The 20,667-nt window shown below is 39.7% G+C and overlaps 1 protein-coding gene across 6 annotated transcripts in view; it reads left to right on the forward strand.

The window, feature by feature from the left end:
- KMT5B (lysine methyltransferase 5B) overlaps positions 1-20,667 on the forward strand; it is a 50,743-nt gene that overhangs the window by 10,245 nt on the left and 19,831 nt on the right. For 4 of the 6 annotated variants that reach the window (XM_033119847.1, XM_033119846.1, XM_033119849.1 and 1 more), the window contains 3 exons: positions 8,754-8,989; positions 14,930-15,077; positions 18,692-18,760. In XM_033119847.1, coding sequence (XP_032975738.1) covers positions 8,830-8,989; positions 14,930-15,077; positions 18,692-18,760 — 377 coding nt within the window. In that variant the 5' untranslated portion in view covers positions 8,754-8,829. Of the gene's footprint in view, positions 1-8,753; positions 8,990-14,929; positions 15,078-18,691; positions 18,761-19,743; positions 20,349-20,667 lie in introns of those variants that run through there. The other 2 variants (XM_033119850.1, XM_033119852.1) reach the window with 2 other exon arrangements.

Here is a 20,667-nt window from a genome sequence, read left to right on the forward strand (position 1 = left end):
CCTCCTGCAGAGCAGTTAGTGCAGCCGCTTTAGCGTGGTTAGGGGTGCTGTCTCACGCCCTGAGGGGTGGGCCGGCATTGTTATGCATGGGTGGGAAACTGCTCAGAGGCCCGCCTTTCATTTGCTTGTCCAAATGGGGCGGAATGGGGCTTCATTCACTACCTGAGCTGCTTGGGAAAGCTGTTAAATTGACTGAAGCAAAATGCATATGAGTTTGATTACCAAAGCTGGAGAAGGAAGGCAGAAATGATACTTTTAATAATAACATGGCATTAGTAATTATTTTACAAGTACATGTTAGAGACCTACTCTTTTCTCTGGCATTTGGTTCTAGATTACCCGGTCGGCATTGAATTTGCATGACACCTTGTCTTACAGCAGCAGCTCTGCCTTAGGTGAAGGCTTAATTGTGAATTCAGAAAAACAAAAATCCCCAAGGCTTTTCTTTCATAGCACTAGCACTACATGAATTCTGACAAGTCATCTAAATTCTCAAATGAAACTTATTTCTGACAACAATATTTATAGAAGCACTTTTAAGGTTGCAGGTGTGATCACGAATTCATGGTAGTTTTCTAAGCAATTGCCCTGTCAAAGTGCATTGTAGTCTTATGATGGAATATTGATCACAAATGCTTCTGATAGCTTTGCGAGCTTCTTATATTGGCCTGATTATGTGGGTCATTACTGTAGGAGTCCATGGAGGCTCGGATATGTAGTGATTGCAGATGGATTTGGAATAACCAATGATAAAGACCAATTTGAAATTCTTTGATATATTGTAGAGTCCTTTTGTCATTTTAGATTTAAGGGAAAGAACTAATAACCACTTGGGCAAACCTAACTGCTACACATAAGCAGTTAGGTTTGCAACTAAAAAGAGGGATGTCATATGAGTGGACCTGTAGTGTGTTGGGCCTTGTGCTGAGTTCCAATGATGCGAAAGTACCTTAGCCAGTTTACAAGTGGGCTGCAACAGGGAAGGCAAGTGTCATGCGGAATTACATGAAGAAGTGAGTAGGGTGCCGTGAGCACCATGAAGGAGAAATGTTCAAGTGTGTAACACCCCCCGCCCCCGTCTGGGGGTGGAGGACCGAGCTGAGGGGCACTGGCACAGGTTGGCAGCATCCCAAGTGCAAAGGCCAGTCCCGGGAAGACGCCCAGCACACCGGAGGCGTGGAAACCAGGCTGTATCTGGAGTGTGAGCTGGGCTGGCCCTGCAGGGGCTGGTAGGCATTGGCAAGGTCAGTTCTGTTAGCGGTAGTCACTTAACAGTTCCAGAACACTTTCATTTCTGCTGTTGCATGTAATATTCACGTGTGAGATGGGCTGGACATGTGAGTCCCTAGAAGGTGAAACTGATTTTTCACTTACCTAGTGGGATGTTGTTGGAACGTTAGCCTTGAGCGGTCTGGCGCCTGGTCCTTTGTGGGCTCTTTGCTTCTTTGGGTGTGTCTTTGTTTGTTTCCTCTTCGGACAGTGCTTTCTCTCATTTCTATGCTTTGTGTTTGTGTTTGTCTGCCTTATACCTATTTTAAATATAAAGCCCCTGGGAGTCTGGGATTGTGACCCTGAGCATGCCAAGTCCAGAAGTAAAGTGTGGAAAACTCGTGGAAGTGTTTTATTAACATGTGCAACTTGCCATCAATCACTCTAGAAGCCTGCTTTTTCAATTGCTATAGGAAGGCTTTAGAAATTGCTTTGAACTTACATGCATGTGAATGGTGCAGAAGGACTTTTGTGAAGTCTTTTTTTTCTTTTTATATATCTTTAAATTTTTTATTACAAAAGTAATAATGCTCATTTTCAAAAGTTGAACCCTGTGAAGAATATGTCATGTAACAGGTAACAGTTGTCTTATTCTCCAGGGATAATGCTGGTAACTGTTCGGTGTATTGAATTTTTTTTTTTTAAAGTTTATTGGGGTGGCAATTGTTAGTAAAGTTATACATCATCCATTTATCCCACTGTGTGCTCACCATCTAAGTCAGTTCTCCTTCCATCACCATATATTTGATCCCCTTTACCCTCATCTCCCACCCCATTCCCCCCTTACCCTCTGGTAACCACTAAACTATTGTCTGTGTCCATGAGTTTTTGTTTCTTCATTTGTTTGTCTTGGTTTTTTTTGGTTGCTTTCAGTTTTATATACCACATATCAGTGAAATCATATGGTTCTCTACTTTTTCTGTCTGACTTATTTCGCTTAGCGTAATAATCTTAAGATCCATCCATGTTGTCGCAAATGGTACTGTTTCATCTTATGGCAGAGTTAGTATTCCACTGTGTATATATACCACAACTTTATCCATTCATCTATCAAAGGACGCTTTGGTTTCCATGTCTTGGCCACTATAAATAAAGCTGTGATGAACATTGGAGCACATTTGAATTTTTTTCTTAATAAATTGTAGCTGAACCATTTGAAAAATGTTTGCTCTGCTTTTTCTCAATAAAGAATTCCAAAAGTCTTCTAGCAAGCTAGAGCCTGCTTTTTAAAAATGTGTATTACCTTTTCCTTTTCAACCACTTGGGGATTGTTTCGTTGAAACTGGATAATTTCTCTAAGATAAACTATCTGCAGACAAGTTCAACATGTAAACTGGTTAGAGAGTTCTTGATCATGTCCAGGAATTTTGTTAAAATTCTTGATATTGAGAATCAATGTTTTCATTTTTCTGACAGATTTTTAAAAATCTTGGCTTGTGTTTAGGACATTCAATTAAAAAAACTCCTCGGAACTACAGTTCTCAAATTGGGCATGAACAATTAACTCAGAAGTCACTGAACAGTTTCAAATCCCGGGTGTATCCAAGGGATAGAGGAAGAAGAGAAGGGTCACCCTGCCGGGATACAGCAGTCTATTTGCAGAGCACATTTTCTGTGAAACAGCTCTGCTTTCTCTTGAGACTTTTTCAAGTATCAGGGGATTTTATCGTTTGCTTCCCCACCCCCAGCCCCCCACCCCCGATTATAAAATCACTCTAAACATTTTGGGGAAAAATATGTTTAATGTTAATCCCATTCCCCCAAAGATAGCCATTCTGTTGATGATTTGAAATGGGCTGGTGGTGATGGTGTGTGCGTGCTTTTTACTGTAGTGCTATTGTAATAAGATTAGGAGTGTCCTTTTTAAATATAATTCTACATAATTCTTGAAATACTTTCCTTATTAAATGCAACTCTTATTTTAGCAGTTTTCCAGTATATTTTGTATTATCCTAAGTTGTCTGCCCTTTTATTTATGTTTGGTACTAGAATCTGAAACGTGCTTGCTTCCCCCTACTGATTGGTCCAGTGAAACCATGTACAGTGAGTGAATCTGCCTTTCCTGCTGACTTGAGTGTCAGGTGAACCTCCCAGCGGGTGGTGCTGCCCGTCCTGGAGCAGAGTCATTGCATTTCTTTAGAACCTGGTTTCATCATTTTGTGAACCCCCATGAAAATAGGGGAGCAGAGGCTTGCACAGTAACCTCGGGAGTTCCACTCCATTACCACACTCTGATGAGATCTGTTGCTCTGCTCTAGAGAATTAGCTAATCTATTAATTCAAAAACAGTTTTTAGTAAAAAGATCCTTATAAATTCTCTTAAGGCCTACTGTTTTCAAATTAATCTATTCCTATCATCTCCCACCCTCTGAATTTAATTTACATGTATCTATTCTGGCATGTGCAATTTCTACTCTTGCTCTCTTACTTGATGCTTTTTATTCATTATCTAACTTTTTTTCACAAAGCCCATGTTTCGAGACATTGTGTCCATTTTAGAAGTTCTCTGTTGTTTCTGAAAGAGGCTCCCAGATGGTGAGTGGCCCATTCGGTGGGTGAATTTCAACACTCATACAAGAGGATTTACCTTCGGAGCCTGGCGGCCTATGCCCCATGTGGTCACTTTCCTCCTGAAGTGCTGGTCCCTGCTTTGCTCTGGCTTCTCCTCCTTCCTCACTAGGTGCTCCTTTCAGTATCCTTTGCTGCTCTTTCTTTATCTTGGTTTTTAAAAGTTAGGGTGCTCCCTCAGTCCTTAGCCTTCTTTTATCTGTTCTCACTCCCTAGGTCATTTCATCTCCTTCCATGGCGTGAAATACCATTCGTACTGTGACTCCCAAGTTTATCTGTCCAGCCTGGACGCGTGCTCCAGGCCCTGTGTCCAGCTGCCTCTCTGCATGTCCCCTTGGTCTCTATTGGGCATCTCAAACATGACCAGAACCAAGCTCCTGCTTCCCGGCCCCTACCAATGCCTCATTTTCCTGTACTCTTTGTCACAGCTGTGAATACAAAGTCCGTCCTTCCATTTGGAGGCATGTTTGAGCCCTCTTTCTTTCACACAATCTGTTAGCAAATCCCGTCTATCAGCAAAAGCTTCAGAAAAGATCCAGAACCCAACTCTTTCTCACCACTGCTGCTGCAGGCACCGGTATCTAGTTTACCGCGGTAGTTTCTCAACTGGTGCCTTCTTGCCTGTCCCCGCACATTGATAATAACTTCGTTAGAACTGCTTTTTAAAAAGCATTCATTGTGAGGGACAGCCAGTTGGCTCAGTTGGTTAGAGCGTGGTGCTGATAACACCAAGGTTGCTGGTTTGATCCCCATATGAGCCACCATGAGCTGCGCGCACACACACACACACACACACACACACACACACTAATTGTGAGCTCTTCTCCACACAGCAAGCAGCTGGCCCGGGCCTTTAAGACTGAACTCAGATCATGTCCGTCCCCGGCTGTCCGCCTCACTGAGGGTCAGTGTCCCTCTCAGCAGTGCCTTGGGGCCCTCTGTTCCGCCTTGCTTCTTCTAGCACCCTCTCTGACCGCCCTCCCGCCCTTACTCTGCCCCAGCCGCCCTGGCCCCGTGCAGGCCCTCAGCTGTGGCCGTGCCTTTGCCGAGCGTGCTCTCCCCAGCTGCCTGGCTTCTTGCCCCCATCAGGCCCCTGTGCCACCCAAAACGCTCCCTGCCACTTAGCACTCCTTGATTTTCTCCAAGGTGCTGGCATGTATCTGTGCATTTGTTATTTCCCAGAGCAGTCTTCATTAGAGTATAAGCACAAGTGAAGGAGAAGCCTTGTTTTGTTCTCTGCCATACCCCCACTGCCTGGAATAAGGTTGGGACTATAATAGATGACTGATCATTTTCTGCATATGTTTATATTGGGAAATCAGAACAGAGAAAGATTGGTAGTGGTTATGCCATTTAAGGAGTGGCCAGTACTCGTTTCTTGAAAAAAATTTTTCTGCCAATTTTGGGATAAATTTGAGGTAATTTTTACTTCTAAATAAATACAGTCAGTGGCCAGTTAGCTCAGTAGTTCAGCCAAGCCAAGGCCATGGTGGCATTTCCATGTGAGCCTGCGGTGTCCGGGCCGGAGACGCTGCACCTTTGTTTACGTTGGGAGGGGCCCTGTGGGAGCCGAGGCCGTGAGGCTTTGCCAGCCACCCGGTGGCTTCAGCCCGGTCTCCATAGTCTGCCACTGTCAGCTGTGTTAGCTTTTGAATTCTATCTCCACCGGTAATGTTGCTGCTCTTCCAGCCTGTGGTCGGATAAGCAAGCTCCAGGCCAAGAACAGATTCCACACGTGTGGGGCAGAACAAACGATGACCTGATAAAATTAGAGCTTTTATGACAGATACTCATTTTGAGCTAAAAAATTATAAATAGCCCCAACATTTCTGATCGCTTTACTAGAACTGCTTTCACAAAATATTCATTTGTGAGCCTAAGTGAAGTCTTTTGCCTTAATGAGCTGTTGTTATCTAGACGAGAGGGGCGTATTGGAGCCCCTGTCAGAATATATCAGACACGTGCAGTGTAGTCACACTAGTGAAATTCAGCCCCACTCTTATTGAGAGGCCTGCTACACTAAGGTACCTTCAGTTCAAACAAGATAGTATCGGTGGACTGCAATATAAATGAGACCCGAGGTTATGAATCTGCTCCAGTTTGGATCAATACCACAGATTTGGTAGAAATTACGTGTAAGTTCCAGTGGCTCTTAGTCTGTGTTCCATGAACTGCGCAGAAGTGTGCTGCTCGGATGACTTCCTTCCTGGTGAACTCCTGATCCTCGGGAAGAAATAGGTTCATAGGTATCATTCCCTCAAATTACAGTTTTTTATTCCACAATTTTCCTTACGATTTGGCATCTTTGCCCTAATAGGTAACCCGGTGACTTCGTGCAGGAGTCCACAGAAGTGACTTAGGACAATGGTCCTCGCACTGGAGCTTGCGTCAGTCACCTGGAGGGCTGTTAGAACAGATTGCTGGGCCTCACGTCGGTTTTGGTTTTCAGCTCGGAGTGGGTAATCTGGGTTGTGGGACTTATGGATTCTCTGTGGAGGGATGACTTGCTATTTCTTTTGCCTCTCAGCTCTTCCTAAAGCTTTTTGGCCTTTTCCATTCCATATAGTTATGCTTCATGTCTTATCAGTGAGGAAGACCGGCTCCTACGAGTCTTAGAAACACCTGCTTCAGTCGTTGGGCATAGTTGTGTGTTACATGTGGGCATCCTTGAGATGGATCTGCTAAAGGACCAAAAGCGCTTTACCCTCTTCTCCTCGTCCCTTCTGTCTGGAGGTGCAAACCTAGGGCGTGAACCAGGAAGCACAATGGCAGGTGGCAGGGAGGTTGTGGGCAGGAGCGGCCGTGATTCCTGCCATGTCTGCCTATGGCAGCTTGGGTACCTTGAGAAAGTAGAGAATTTGGAGGGTCAGGACATAACTTTAATGTACAGCTTTAAAAAATGCAGAAATACAGTTTCTGTTAGGTGGGTTAGACTATAGCCTCATTTATTTATTCTTCCATCAGTTGAGTGCTGTGTGCTGTGCTGGATACTGGGGTTAGAGAAAAGAAAAATTCTTGACCTCAGGAGCTCTCGGTTCATTAAGGAGCCAGACCGACCATTGCTATACAGTGACATACGGACTTTCACCTAAGTTTTATAGTAGGATGTCTCCCTGGACTTGACAGTGAGGACAAAGGAAAATGTCCTGGAATATGAAGGGAGTAGCCAGACAAAAAGACACGGGTCCTTGTGTTCCAGAAAGAGTAGTGAAAGCGTGTCATGGGGCATTGCCTTTGTCCCGAGCTTTCTTTGCCTTTATGTTTCAAAAGTATACTGCTCTTGAGTTCTGTGCCTTTTCTTCTAAGTGTAAATGTAGGATATTTACTCATCAATAGGAGGTCTTATGTTTAATTTTAGAAATTGTAATGGTTGGAAAATCTTTAGCTTATAACTGATATATCAATAGTTTTACTCACCCTTTTCTATTATTTAAGATGCAGTATTTTTCTGGGTTTAGTGAAGCCTATATGAAGACTCAAAAGATATGCACAATAAAAGTCGAATACTAATTGAATTTAAGTAGTGAAGGAACTGGGAGAAAAGTACATGTTGGAGAACAATTATGAAAGTATGCTTAATGTGGATCACATATTTTTTACCTAAGCATGTTGCTCACACACACATTTTACCCCACTGTGAGTTCACACAAAAGTCCTGTGACATGAAAGAGACCAGAAGTCAAGTAAAAATGTTTTGTATTTGTGTTGGTCGTCATTAAAGGCCTGTCCAGTTACACATTTCTGGAAGTACTTCAAAATAATGTACCATTTGTACACTTCCCTGTGTGTATATAAAACGTAAGGAAACTGCCCTTCGTCTGGTGTAGTGAGCAACCTTCAGGCACCAGTGCTGGGTTCTCCTGGTGATTCTCTGCAGGCCGATCGTGTGGCCTTGGGCATGTACCTCAGTCTCTCTGGCCTCGGTTCCGTCTGCAAGTTAAAGGACTTGTACTAGGATCTTCAAGTTCCTTTAGCTTTAAAGGTCTGTGTGTTTGCACTTCATTGTCCTAGAGCCTTTGTAGTCTAACTTATACTAAAGGCATAATTCCGTAATGAGATGACGTCACGGACGGCCTTCTTCTCATTCCATTACCAGCAGACGTAATCTATTGCACCATCACTTTCCAAAGTCCTTATAAACTACGAGTATCCCTCACTATCCAAATCATTCAGTTCTCAAATTCAGCTAATTAGAATTCAGATTGAGAGAGAGAACGCTATATTAGCAAATACAGTCTCTCAATTTTTGTTGCCGTTGTAAAGGAATGCTAAGGCAGACATTTTATGATGGGCAATACTTTGAAATTTGATAAGATATCCCTAAATACCTTGAACGTTGACTTTAACAGATGTGACTAAGCTGTTGCAGACAAGAGATAACTTCCTGTCGTTTACTCACAGAGTTAATAGAATGTTACCAAACCGAGTAATTTGAGCAGGTAACTGAGCTGTACCTCAGTATCAGCATAATAAGGAACAAAGATGATTCTCATTGGTAACTGAAAAATAAACATTTATTGAGCTCGTACTATTTACCAATAGCTATTTAAAGCACAAGCAGTGAGCAAGACAGAAGGAGTCCCTCCCGGGGCTGGGGGGTGGGGGGGGGCAGGGTACTGCAGACCTCATCATGACATGGATGGCTGGAGAGCCAGGTCTTTAAAACGTGGAAATATTGGGGTGGTCCATTAGCTCAGGTGGTTATAGTGTGGTGCTAATAACAAGGTTACTGGTTCAATCCCCGCATGGGCCTCTGTGAGCTGCGCCCTCCTTAAAAAAAAAAAAAGAAAGAAAAAAGTGGAAACATTAATTACTAAATAACTTTTACTACTCGGTATCTTTCTCAAGGGTCTATGTAGCATGGTCTTTTATGTATTTACCTCCCCGTTTTATTTTTCATATTTTGTTTCTGTTAGGAGAGAACGTTGAAATTATTCTCTAAGCTATCTGAAGAGAGTGACTAAATGCACCTGGGTCAGGCTGTCTGTGGGTATGAAGTGGTTGGGAGAATCCAAGAACATGGTGGTGAATGGCAGGAGAAATGGAGGCAAGTTGTCTAATGACCATCAGCAGAATCAATCAAAATTACAGCACACGGGGAAGGACACCGTGAAGGCGGGCAAAAACGCAGTCGAGAGGAGGTCAAGCCGCTGTATGTACACACTTAACTGTCGCTCTTTTGATTGTGAAATGGGGCAGTAATTCTTTCCAGTTCGTAATTCTGTTCTCTGTGTATTCTGTTCTTTGTGGTTTTCAGAACAATTTTTTTATGTTCTCACACTTAATAGTATAGTTTTTTTACTCTTTCAAAGTTATATCAATTTTCAGTCTCATCAAACATGGTGTACAACTAAAGTTTAATGCTTAATTAATAATGTTAGTCGTGCTTTTTTATCCATAGTTTTAAATTATATTTTGTAGAATTTATACCTAAATGATTAATCTGTTCTGTAAAAATATTAAAGTACTGCTGCTGAATTTCTTAAAAGTTCAAACTGTATTTTTTATATTTGATGTAAGTATAAGTATATATTTCTTGGAAAACCATATTATAGAGTAATATGAATTAATAAAGGCAACTTACAATAAGTGGAGTTTAGGGCAGCTTCACAAATTGTCACCATTTCTTCTCCTTATACTTGTATAGAGGTTGAAAAATAGTTTATTCCGACAGGGAAGCCCTGTTGATGCTAAGTTACTTTTTTACCTCCGTACTCCTTGGTGAGAATGAGGCTACTTGGTGAGAATTCTGAGAAATTGCAGAGTTGATGCACGTTTCATAGTTCTTCTAAGAGTAGTAAAATGCCCCCGCATGAGTATAAGCCGAAGTAGCAGCTGTGTGACTTGTATGGCCATGATAAGGAAGACGCTTTCTGTCTCTTGCTTTTCCTGAGGTTAATTGAGCCACTGCCAAATAGCTTTACTTTGTGTTGGAGTCAGCTTACTTCCAGTAGATTGGATTAGCCTGGTCTTTGCTGCAGCTTCAGATAGATTGCCCAGTTCTGATTCATTTCCTTCTAACTTTAAGGGTTTATGCTATCCATTGGGCCCAGGCTGCCCTTAACCTTTCCATGTCAGATCAGGTCACTGTTTCTGTAAAGAAGCAAGCAGGAATCCCTGCTTGGAATAGGAGTAGAAGGAGCATCTAAGACCGAATGGGTCCTCTCTGCATGGACACCTCCTCCGCCTTTAGCATGTGGTGGGAACCTGAAGGAGTTGAGAACTATCACGACTCTAGCAGTGATACTGGCTCTGTTCAGTAGATTAGGCATCTCCTAAGCTCTTCTTTAAAAAGCAGATTTCTATTGGCCTCCTCTTAGTGGCCCGCTCATCATAGGGCAAAATGGTCTTAATTAGTTTAATTGTTGCAGGTACATATCAGTTTAGCGAATGACTGTTCTATGGGCTATACTTTGCCAAGTGTAGACAGATTTAGAGGGATACGTTGGAAAAACCCAGAGAACGTGATGATGGACAGCATCATATTGAATGTTATTGGGCAAAAATGGCGCCAAAGGAGCCAGTGATGAAGAGAAACAAAGCAATGCTCCATCTTAGATAAACTGCAGTGACTTCACCTAACATCAGAGCCACAAAATACGTGAAGCAAAAACTGACAAAACTGGAGAAATAGAGAACTCAGCAATAATTTGGAGACTTCAGTACCCTACTTTCAGTAATGGTTAGAACAACTAGGCTCAAGATCAACAAGGAAAGAAGACTTAAACAATTCTCTAAACCAACTCTTACTGACAGACATCTATAGAATACTCCACCCAATAATGGCAGAATATACATTCTTTTCAAGTGCACATGAACATTTTTTAGGATAGACCATAGGCGATTACAGCAAGCCTCAATAAATTTAAAAGGATGGAAATCATACTGTGTGTGTTCTCTGGTGACAATGGTGTAAAATTAGAAATGAATAACAAATTTGGGAAATTCACAAATATATGGAAATTAAACTCCTAAATAACCAGTGGATTAAAGAAGATATCAAAAGAGAAATGAGAAAATACTTTTAGACGATTGAAAATGAGGCTATAACATGCCAAATCTAATAGGATACAGCTAAAGCAATGCCTAGAGGGAAATTTGTAGCTGCGAACACCATATTAAAGAAGGAAGAAAGGTTTCAATCAATGCCCTAACTTTTTAACCGTAAAACACCAGAAAAAGAGCAAGCAGAAGGAAGGACGTAATGGAGTGAAATGAACAAAATAGAGACTAGAAAGACAGTAGAGAAAATCAACAAAGCTAAAAATTGATTCTTTGAAAAGATCAACAAAATTGGCAAACCTTTAAGCAAGGCGGACCAAGAGAAAGAGAATACTCAAGAATCAAGAATGAAAGAGGGGACGTTCTACTGCCTTACAGAAATAAAAAAGATTATAACAATACTATGAACAACTGTATACCAACAAATTAGATAATTTAGATTAACTGAACAAATTCCTAGAAAGTTACAAACTACCAAAACTGAATCAGAAGAAATACAAAATCAGAATAAACCTGTAGCTAGTAAAGAGATTGAGTCAGTAATTAGAAAGGCAAAAACAAAAAAAAACCAACACATACTCCCTACAAGAACATCTCAGGCCCAGATGTCTTCATTGGTGAATACTGGCAGATGTTTGAGAGAAGAATACCAATTCTTCACAGACTATTCCAAAAAATAGAAAGGGAGGGAGCACTTCCTAAAGAGAACTACAGACCAATATCTCTAATAAATATGGATGTAAAAATCCTCAGCAAAATATTGGCAAACCAAATCCAACAATAGATGCCAAGGATTCTACAGCATGACCAAGTGGGATTTATTCCAGGAATGCAAGGTTGGTTTAACATCTGAAAATCAATTAATGCAATGCACCATATCAAGAGAATGAAGGACAAAAACCATACAATCATCCCAATGGATACAGAAAACACATTTGACAAAATCCTGAAAACCCTTTTCAGGAAAAAAACATTCAGCAAACTAGTAATAAAAAGGAAGTCTTCAACCTGATAAAGGACATCTATGAAAACCCACAGCTAATGTCATATTTAATAGTGAAATGTTAAATGGTTTTCCCCTAAGATCAGGAACAAGACACAGAATCCATTCTCATTCTATTCAGCATTGTACTAGAGGTGCTAACTATGGCAATTAGCCAAGAAAACTAAAAGGCATCCAGATTGTAAAGGAAGAGGCAGAACAGTCTGTATTTGCAGACTACATGATTGCATATATAGAAAATCCTAAGGAATCCTCTAAACAACTATTAGAAGTAATCAACGAGTTCAGCAAAGTTGCAGGATACAAATCAGTATACGAAAGTCAGTATTTTATTTCTATATACTTGTAATGAATAATTCAAAAAAGAAATTAACTATTTTGTTTACAATGGCATCAAAAAGAAAAATAGTTAACAATAAAAGTGTAATACTTATACTCTGAAAACTACAAAACATCGTTGAAAGAAATTAAAGAAGACCTAAATAAATAGAAAGATGTCATATGTTCATTGATTACAAGACTTAATATTGTTAAGATGGCAGTATTCCCCAAATGATCTGTAGATTGGATGCACTTCCTATCAAAATCCCAACTGGCTTCTTTACAGAAATTGACAAGCTGATCGTAAAATTCTTACAGAAATTCAAGGGACCCAGAATAACTAAAACAGTCTTGAAAAAAGAACAAAGTTGGAGGATTCACACTTCTCAATTTCAAAACGTGTTATCCTGGCATGTGGAGAGACATGTATCAATGGAATAGAACTCAGAGTTCATAAATAAACCCTCATGTTTGCAGTTAGTTGATTTTTGACAAGACTGCCAAGAAAATTAAGAAGGGAAAGAATAATCTTTTCAACAAATGGTGCTGAAAAAACTGGATACCCACATGCAAAAGAATTAAATTAGACCCGACCTCACACTATATGTGAAAAATTAACTCAAAATTGATCAAACATCTAAATTAAAAGCTAACACTATGAAACTCCTGGAAGAAAACATAGGCATAAATTTTTATGACTTTGGATTAAGCAATGGTTTCTTAATATACTAAAAGTACAAGGAGCAAAAGAAAAGGTAAAAGATAAATTGAAATTCATCAAAGTTGCCAAGTTTTGTGCTTTAAGGGATACATACCATCAAGACGTGGAAAGACAACTCACAGAATGGGAGAATATATTTTCAAATCATATATCTGATAAAGAACTAGTATCCAGAATATACAAAGAACTCTTACAAGTCAACAGTAAAAGCTCCAATTTAAAAATGGGCAAGAGATCTGAATAGAGACAGTTCTCCAAAGATATACAAATAACCAGTACATGAAAAGATGCTCAAAATCATTAGTCATCAGGGAAATGCAAATCAAAATCGTAAGATACCATTTCACAACCACTGGGATATCTGCAATCAAAGACAGATAGTAATGTGTTGGTGATGATAATGGAGAATTCAGAATCCTCATACCATGCTTTTGGGAACATAAAGCAGTCTGGCAATTCCTCAAAAGGTTAAGCATTGAATTACCATATGACCTAGCAATTCCACTCCTAGGTATGTACCTGAGAGAATTGAAAACATACGTAAACATAAAAACTTTTACATGAATGTTCATAGAAACATAATTCATAATAGCCAAAAAGCGGAAACAGTCCAAATGTCCATCAACTGATGAGTGAATAAACAAAAGGTGGTCCATCCATACACTGGAATACTATTTGGCCATAATAAGTACTGATGCATGATACAGCGTGGAGGACCCTTGGAAACATTATGGTAACTGAGAGAAGCCAGTCACAAAAGACCACATGTTGTACGATTCATCTATGTGAAATTTTCAGACTAGGCAAATCCATAGAAACAGGAGATTAGCGGTTGCCAGGGGCTGTGTGAGAGGGAGAAATGGAGAGTGACTGGTAATGGGAGTGAGGAAATGTTCCAGAATTGATTGTGGTGATGGTTACACAATTCTGTGAATATGTTTTTTAAAAAAAAAAATCATTGAATTGTATACTTTAAATGGGTGAATTGTATGTGAATTATATTTCAATAAAGCTGATACACAAAATATAATGATTTGATTTGATAGCTTTTCACATACCTATATACCAATGATTTGATTGCAAAACATATACCTACCCTTTATCAGGGACTTACATGTGAGTGTTTTGTTTTTATTTTTTTGAAAGAGTAGATGAAAAGAAGGTTACACCTCTCACTGTGTCTCTCGTTCTTCCACGTCTTAATTTTGAGAGGCTTAAAGTCACACTGCTGGTGTCTTCGCTGACTCCTGAAAAGACCGTCAGTGGCTTATACATCAAACTTAAATCAGCACTGATGAAACTTCATACATACATTTGGCTTTCCTTTCCTCTTTCCATTGTTTTTCTTCCAGTTAAACCCAGTTACTTCAGTCACACATATATTTCAGTCACTTTCCCTATTTTTATCCATTCCTTCAAAATTTGTTTCGGCTAGGTCAGTTAGAAGTAGGCCTGTTATTCTCTCCTTTGCTCACTTCTACTTCCAGCTCTATAATCATAGGCCAGTTTCTTAACCTCTGGGCCCGTTATCAGCAGAGTGGGGAATAACAATCATTCGTCTGCCCAAAAGCAGGAAGCTGGAGTTAACTCGTCGAGACATCCTTTTCGTACTTGATATCTACACTTCTGGCACTTACTGCAGAGTATCTTATGTTCTTCTTGTTTCCTCCTCACCCCAGCCCTGTCTGTCATGACCCTTTATGCTCTCCTGCTACCTTCATGAACACCCCCACCCTCCCCAGTTCTCAGCTCTTCCTTTTAGGGGTGAGGAAGGCCTCTGAGCCAAAGATTCTCACAACTGTCTAGACCCTGTTCTTGGGAAACGTGATAGATAATATTATCTGCTAACCAAAATATTCTCAACAATTAGGTTAGTTTACTGCATTTGGTTTTATGTTTATGCAAAAGGTACTAAACTCTTAATTACTAAAACTGATTTCAGTTCTTGATTACTACGGTAGCTTGAATGGGCAATGAAGCTAAAGGTTTTTAAGGTAGATTTAAGTAGTTTTCAGTTTGAGTTACTTTTCTTTTCCTTTTCACAGGTAATGGTAATTCAGGATTCGAAGGACAGAGTCGATATGTACCATCTTCTGGAATGTCTGCCAAGGAACTCTGTGAAAATGATGACCTAGCAACCAGTTTGGTTCTTGATCCCTATTTAGGTTTTCAAACACACAAAATGAATACTAGGTAATTTTAAGTTTTTATCCTGATGAAACAGATGATGTTGAATTTAAGAAAATAGATTGCTAATTTTACTTTTATTCAAAATTTAAAATGACGTTAAAGAAAAGTTCTTTCCTGTAGAAGGATTTTCTATATGTGAGCCAAGAAAAGCAACAAAAGCTTCTAAGAGTCTTGTCAGTTTTAATTCTGTGTTCTCATTTTATCTCAGGGTATTTCTATTAAAATATAAAGCTGGAGGAGCATCTTTATATTCTATTTTAAATGTTGATGATAATTAGCTGAAAGAAAAATCTTACACGCATCCTGTAAAACCTGGAAAATGTATGTGATTTTTTTCCCTACTGAAAGTAGGTTATATTTGGTTTTTTTCATGATTTTATTGCAGACTTTTCTTTCAATTGCAGACTTTTCTTTTAATTGCCACTGTACATAGGGATTTTTGTCGTCATGTTTAATCTTTGAGATTTAGCTAAGCATTCAGCTAAGTAAGTAAACATTTTTCAAGACATGCGCTTATATTCAGTATGCAGATAAGAAAATAGATGTGTAAATGCTTTATTTTTTTTTATTTTTTTTGTAGATGCTTTATTGAGTATCAGATGTCATCTATATAAAATATTACTGCACCACTCTTGAAATCTGTCATCCTTTAAATTTATTCTAATTGTCTTAAACATCATGTTCCCCCAAAAAGGCTCTTAAATAATTTCATAATTGACTGCCACCAAACACTAAGTCAGAGCTTTACAACTTTTCTTTATCTCTTAAGTTCCATGGCAAAGGGTTTCCAAGTCTGGTGGAAAAACGCAGGCATTTAGAGTGTGGAGCAAGTTCCGAGCCACTGTCACTGTTACTTCTGTCACACTGGCACTGAGGTTTCAGCAACTGCTCTAGAAGGACTTGATCACCAGGTGGCTAGTCACCGATGATTAGGTTGGGGGGTGGGGAGAAATTGGTGAGTAAAGGTGATTAGAGGAAAATCTTGTGCCCACTTTCTTCCCCTTTTAATTCTATCCCCTTGCTAGAGTTCAAACAAGATGCTGTATGAGTCATATATTAATTGCATTCTAAATCCAGAAAGCAGTACTTCGGGTAAAAATGTGCCTCTGGTATTTTCATGTAAGTTCCTGTCATCATGTATCTTTACTCATTAAAATGAAGTGAAAAGTTGGGATGGACTTGAGAGATTACTTAACTAGTTTCCTGCCTGAGAGGGGCAGATACCCAAATTTTCTAGATAGGCAGATGGATGGCTGTTCTCTGGAAAATCAGCAGGATTAGATGCCCTAGTGTCCAACTAAAATCCAATTTGCATTATTTTCCTTTTTCTCCAGTGAACATAAGAGACCAGTGCTCACTGTCTAAAGAACCCTGATAATATTTAAGTCACCCTTTAGCCTTTTTTATTTTCTGAGTTAAGAAATGTACATCACTGATTCACATAACAGTCTAGTGGCATTCAGGGTATTGCTTCAAACGTCCGTAACTATGACCTGGAGTCATCAAGAAAGAGTTAGATTATGTTCATTATGCCTTGTACAGTAAAATGTGGAAGAGCATAAACCATTTTAGAAAGCATTCCATCAAAATTACAAGAAAAGTGTTAGTGGCTTAGGAAAGACATCGAGTATTCAGAATCCCCCATGCTTTATTCTAGATGAAGCGTTCCCTGTTAGTGGCCTTCTGCGATAGGAAATAACCCCTGTTTTCTAAAAATCCTCCATGACAACTGTTTCTCATAATTTGTGTGAGTCACTTGGGGAATTTTGTTAAAAATGCAGGTTCTGACTCAATTCTGACACGCTCCTGACTAGCAGTAGCTGAATCCTAAAGTGTCTGGCCTGCCAAGCTTTGTTGTTATGTGATAAGTGGATAAAAGTTCCTTACCAGTAGTTTCCTAGGGTTCACTTACAAACACGTAGCCTTAAAATGTAAAGTTTAGGATTACCACGCAAATACTAAAGCTCAAGACCTTACTATGTCCAAGTATCCCTAAATTAAAATGCATCCAGTACATAAAATTTTTTATGAATAGAAATTGAAGGATCTAAAATGAAAACTGGTTAAACATGCAGAAGAAAACGTGTACTCCTACTTTCAGTGCACCGTTTATTCTCAGACAGTGGCCATCGATGGTGTAGGTAGCCCAAGTGTTCCCTGAGGAGACCAGCTGGCTTGGCAGCAGGGGCGGCACCTCAGGCCTTGTGGCCGGGCAGCTGATGTGTCTGGATCAGGGAAAGCTCTTGGCCTTTCACCAGAGATGTTTATTTCCAAGGTACTTCAACAGGCTCTTGTAAGCTGACATTGGGGAATACACAGAATTTTATTACTGAAGCTTGTTAATCTCAGTGAACGACATACATTTTCATTTAATCTTAGTGGGTTTGTTTGAAAATAAAACTATCCATTCTGGTTCTTCATTTCTTGAGCAAGAATTTCCCAGAATGTTGACTTACATGTTTTTCAAAGAAAATATTTTATTTTATAAGGAAAATCTATAATACTTTATTTGAGTAACCATAAATATTTCTTAAATTAGTAGTTTACAAACTTCTCTGTCTTTGGGGTACAAAAGAACTGACTCAACGATATGATTGGAGCTTGCATTTTAATTCTCCAAGCTGTCTGTGTGTTCTTGTATAAGTGGTCTCTTTGTTCTCATGTTTGTGCATCTGTAATTTGATTGTCAGTTTTTCGTTTCTCTTTTTTTATGCTCTTTTTCCTCCTTCGACTTCTTTTAGTGTACCACCAGGAACTGTATTCAGAAATAGTAGATACTGAATGATTTGAGAATTTCCCAAACTAGCTATATTGTGAATGCACATGTTTTCATCTTAATATATGCCTATATTTACTAACAAGTAAGTCCGAGTGGTAGCATGAATACCTAGAAATAGTATAACCACAATAATAATTTCAATTTATTGGGAAATAGATTTAGTTACATTTGTCAGTTGTGAAACTTAATTTCTTCCTTTTAGCCAGAGAATAGAATTGTTAGTAATACCTCTGATTTTTTAAAAATCAGAGTGGGGAGATGAAGATCGTAAAACAAGGACAGAGGCTTTCAGTAATGCTCCATTTTTCAGGCTGCTTCACCCTGAGATTTCACAGTATACGAAAGCGCGGGGCGTCTCAGGTGAGCAGTGAGCTGAGCAGGAAGTAACATAAAGAAGGGAGAAGAGTTAGGGCACTTTTTTTTTTGTAACTCTTCTTGATTTTTCTAATACAGACTTCAGCCTGTACAGCCCTTATCCTTCTGCTACTGTAACCATCTATTTTGTCTTGTACTTATTTATGTATTTCATTGTTCATATCCACTGTTGGACATGAATTTATAAATCACTTTAAATGTCACTTTGAAGTTAAGTGCTTGACTAGAAAGCGTAAAGAAATTTCTAGACCTTCTAATGTAACATAATCAAGGGTAAAATGATGTTATATGGGAAGAAAAGAATTTTAGGTATCGTGTTGAGCCTACCCATGGCTTCATAAAGTTCTTGAATATCACAGTGTTTTAAGGATTTCTGCTACAACTAATATGATAAGTCTGTCTAGAAATTACAAGTTATACAAATAGTTTTTTATTGTTGTTGTTTGTGTTTGCATTTCTATAGCGCCTTTCCTTCGAGGAGCTCAAGGCATTTTTCAAAATCTGACAGTTTTCCTCACAACAACCCTGTGAGGTAGGTAGAGTGCATTACAAACAATAATAAGATGCCCGCTAACCTCTCGCAGCCTTGATAATGTTTTTTTCTGTGAAGTAATTGGAGGTGTCAGCGTAAACATGATTTTTAGAACATTTTGCAAACCTTTTAAAATACTTTGGTCTTAGTAATATCTATATTGGAAAAACCACCTGTACTCCATAACGGAAATTTTAGGAGAAATCACTCATCGAAAGATCAGGAGTCACTCCCTCCATGGGACAAACTGAGCGCTGCTTGCGGACTCAGCCAGGTATGTTTCCGGGGGTGGTTTGTTTCTAGGTGAAGAAGGAATGAACGAACACAGAGCTGTAGGGTTTCCTCCTCTCGGCGGCGACAATTAACCCTTCGTCACAGGGGAAAGGTGTTTACGGCGTTGCCTCATTGTTTTCTTATTTTGTAGCTTAAATATTTGAGCATTTTTCTCTCTCTTCCTTTCTCCTTCCCTTGCTCCTTTTTTCTGTCTCCCTCCTCATTGTCCCTCCCTCCAGTCTGCTCTTGACTGTACGTGCTAATGGAAGGGCACTAGTGCAGCTAATATTAGACAAATCTACAACTTCCCTTCATTGACACAGTGGTCTCTTGGGTTTGGAAACCGAAAAACCAAATAGCAAGAAAACCTGGGAAGTGAGTCTCTGGAAAGAGTGGGGAACAGGTGTGTGGGAGTGTGCATTCATATGTTTTCTTCTGCCCCTTTTAATAAGAAACGATGGTAAATGACATTTTTTTTTTTTTTATTTCTTACAGCAGCCATTGATCAGAGGTGTTGGAAGAGAAAAATAAATGTTTGGTTTATTTAAGTAATAAATATCGTGTTAAGAGAGGGAGGAGGAACATATTGATTTGGACATGCCAGATACCTGTTTCTCATGCCTCCCCTGCGACCCCCCCGCCACACACACACACCCCCCGTACTAAATCTGAAAGTACTCATACGTGACCACCCCTTTCGCTGCATTGTGGGAATATCAGCCGCCCTGTCTGGCTGGGCTCCGCTGGCACACCATGCAAAGGCAGGGCAGAGCCTGTCGTCCTCCTGAAACGACACAAGAGGGCCTCCGAGTCCACGAAAGAGAGCAGGTTCCAGAAAGGCCTGACCCACAGGCCCGGTCCTTCCAGTAACCAGCCCTCCCTGGGCCTGATTTTGTTTTACGGACAGAGGGGGTCGTTTTAGATAGTCTGAATTTTCTTCTAGCTTTAAGAACTGGAGGGTAAGGAAAGCTTTGTGCAGTTTGTGTGGGAGATTTAGAGCAGTCGTGTTTAAGGAGAGGACAGAGGGTAGCTTTCTACTCAGTCATAGAAGAGTATTTCGGTTTTTTCTGTGGTCCTCAGTACCTTTTGCTCTGGCCCTAATCATTGTAACAATCTTATGTTATTAAATAATTTTTATTTCCCCGCAGTATTTGTTATAATGGGATTTGACTTGAAGTGTCAGCCAGGTGCCTTTGATGTAGTTCTTAGGATTACGGAAAACAACTGGCTTTTCCCCTTCCTGTCTGCACCCAGAACCATTTGCTTCTTCCTTTGCCTCACTGTCATTTCACGCCTATAGCAGCCAACTGTGACAGTAAGTTTTGACAGTAAATCACATTTTAAGTGAAATGAAGGTTCCTGTTAGGGGGTAGCGTGTGACAGTTTTGAGGGTTTTGTTTGTATGTGAGCCAATAGAAATCAAGAAAGCAGAAACACAAGTCAGCACAGGAAACGTGGAAGACAGAATATTACTATATCAAGAGTTGATTATTTTGTGTTGATTTTAGTATGTAAATTGTTTGGCATCATCAGCAAAGAGTAAACAAAACTAAGGCCAACTGAAAGGCATTTTTAGATAGAAAGGAACATGTTTCCAAAATGGAGGATACACATACAGCATATCAGGAATAGCC

The sequence above is a fragment of the Rhinolophus ferrumequinum genome, chromosome 11 (genome assembly GCF_004115265.2).
Source record: "Rhinolophus ferrumequinum isolate MPI-CBG mRhiFer1 chromosome 11, mRhiFer1_v1.p, whole genome shotgun sequence".
NCBI classification, from domain to species: domain Eukaryota; kingdom Metazoa; phylum Chordata; class Mammalia; order Chiroptera; family Rhinolophidae; genus Rhinolophus; species Rhinolophus ferrumequinum.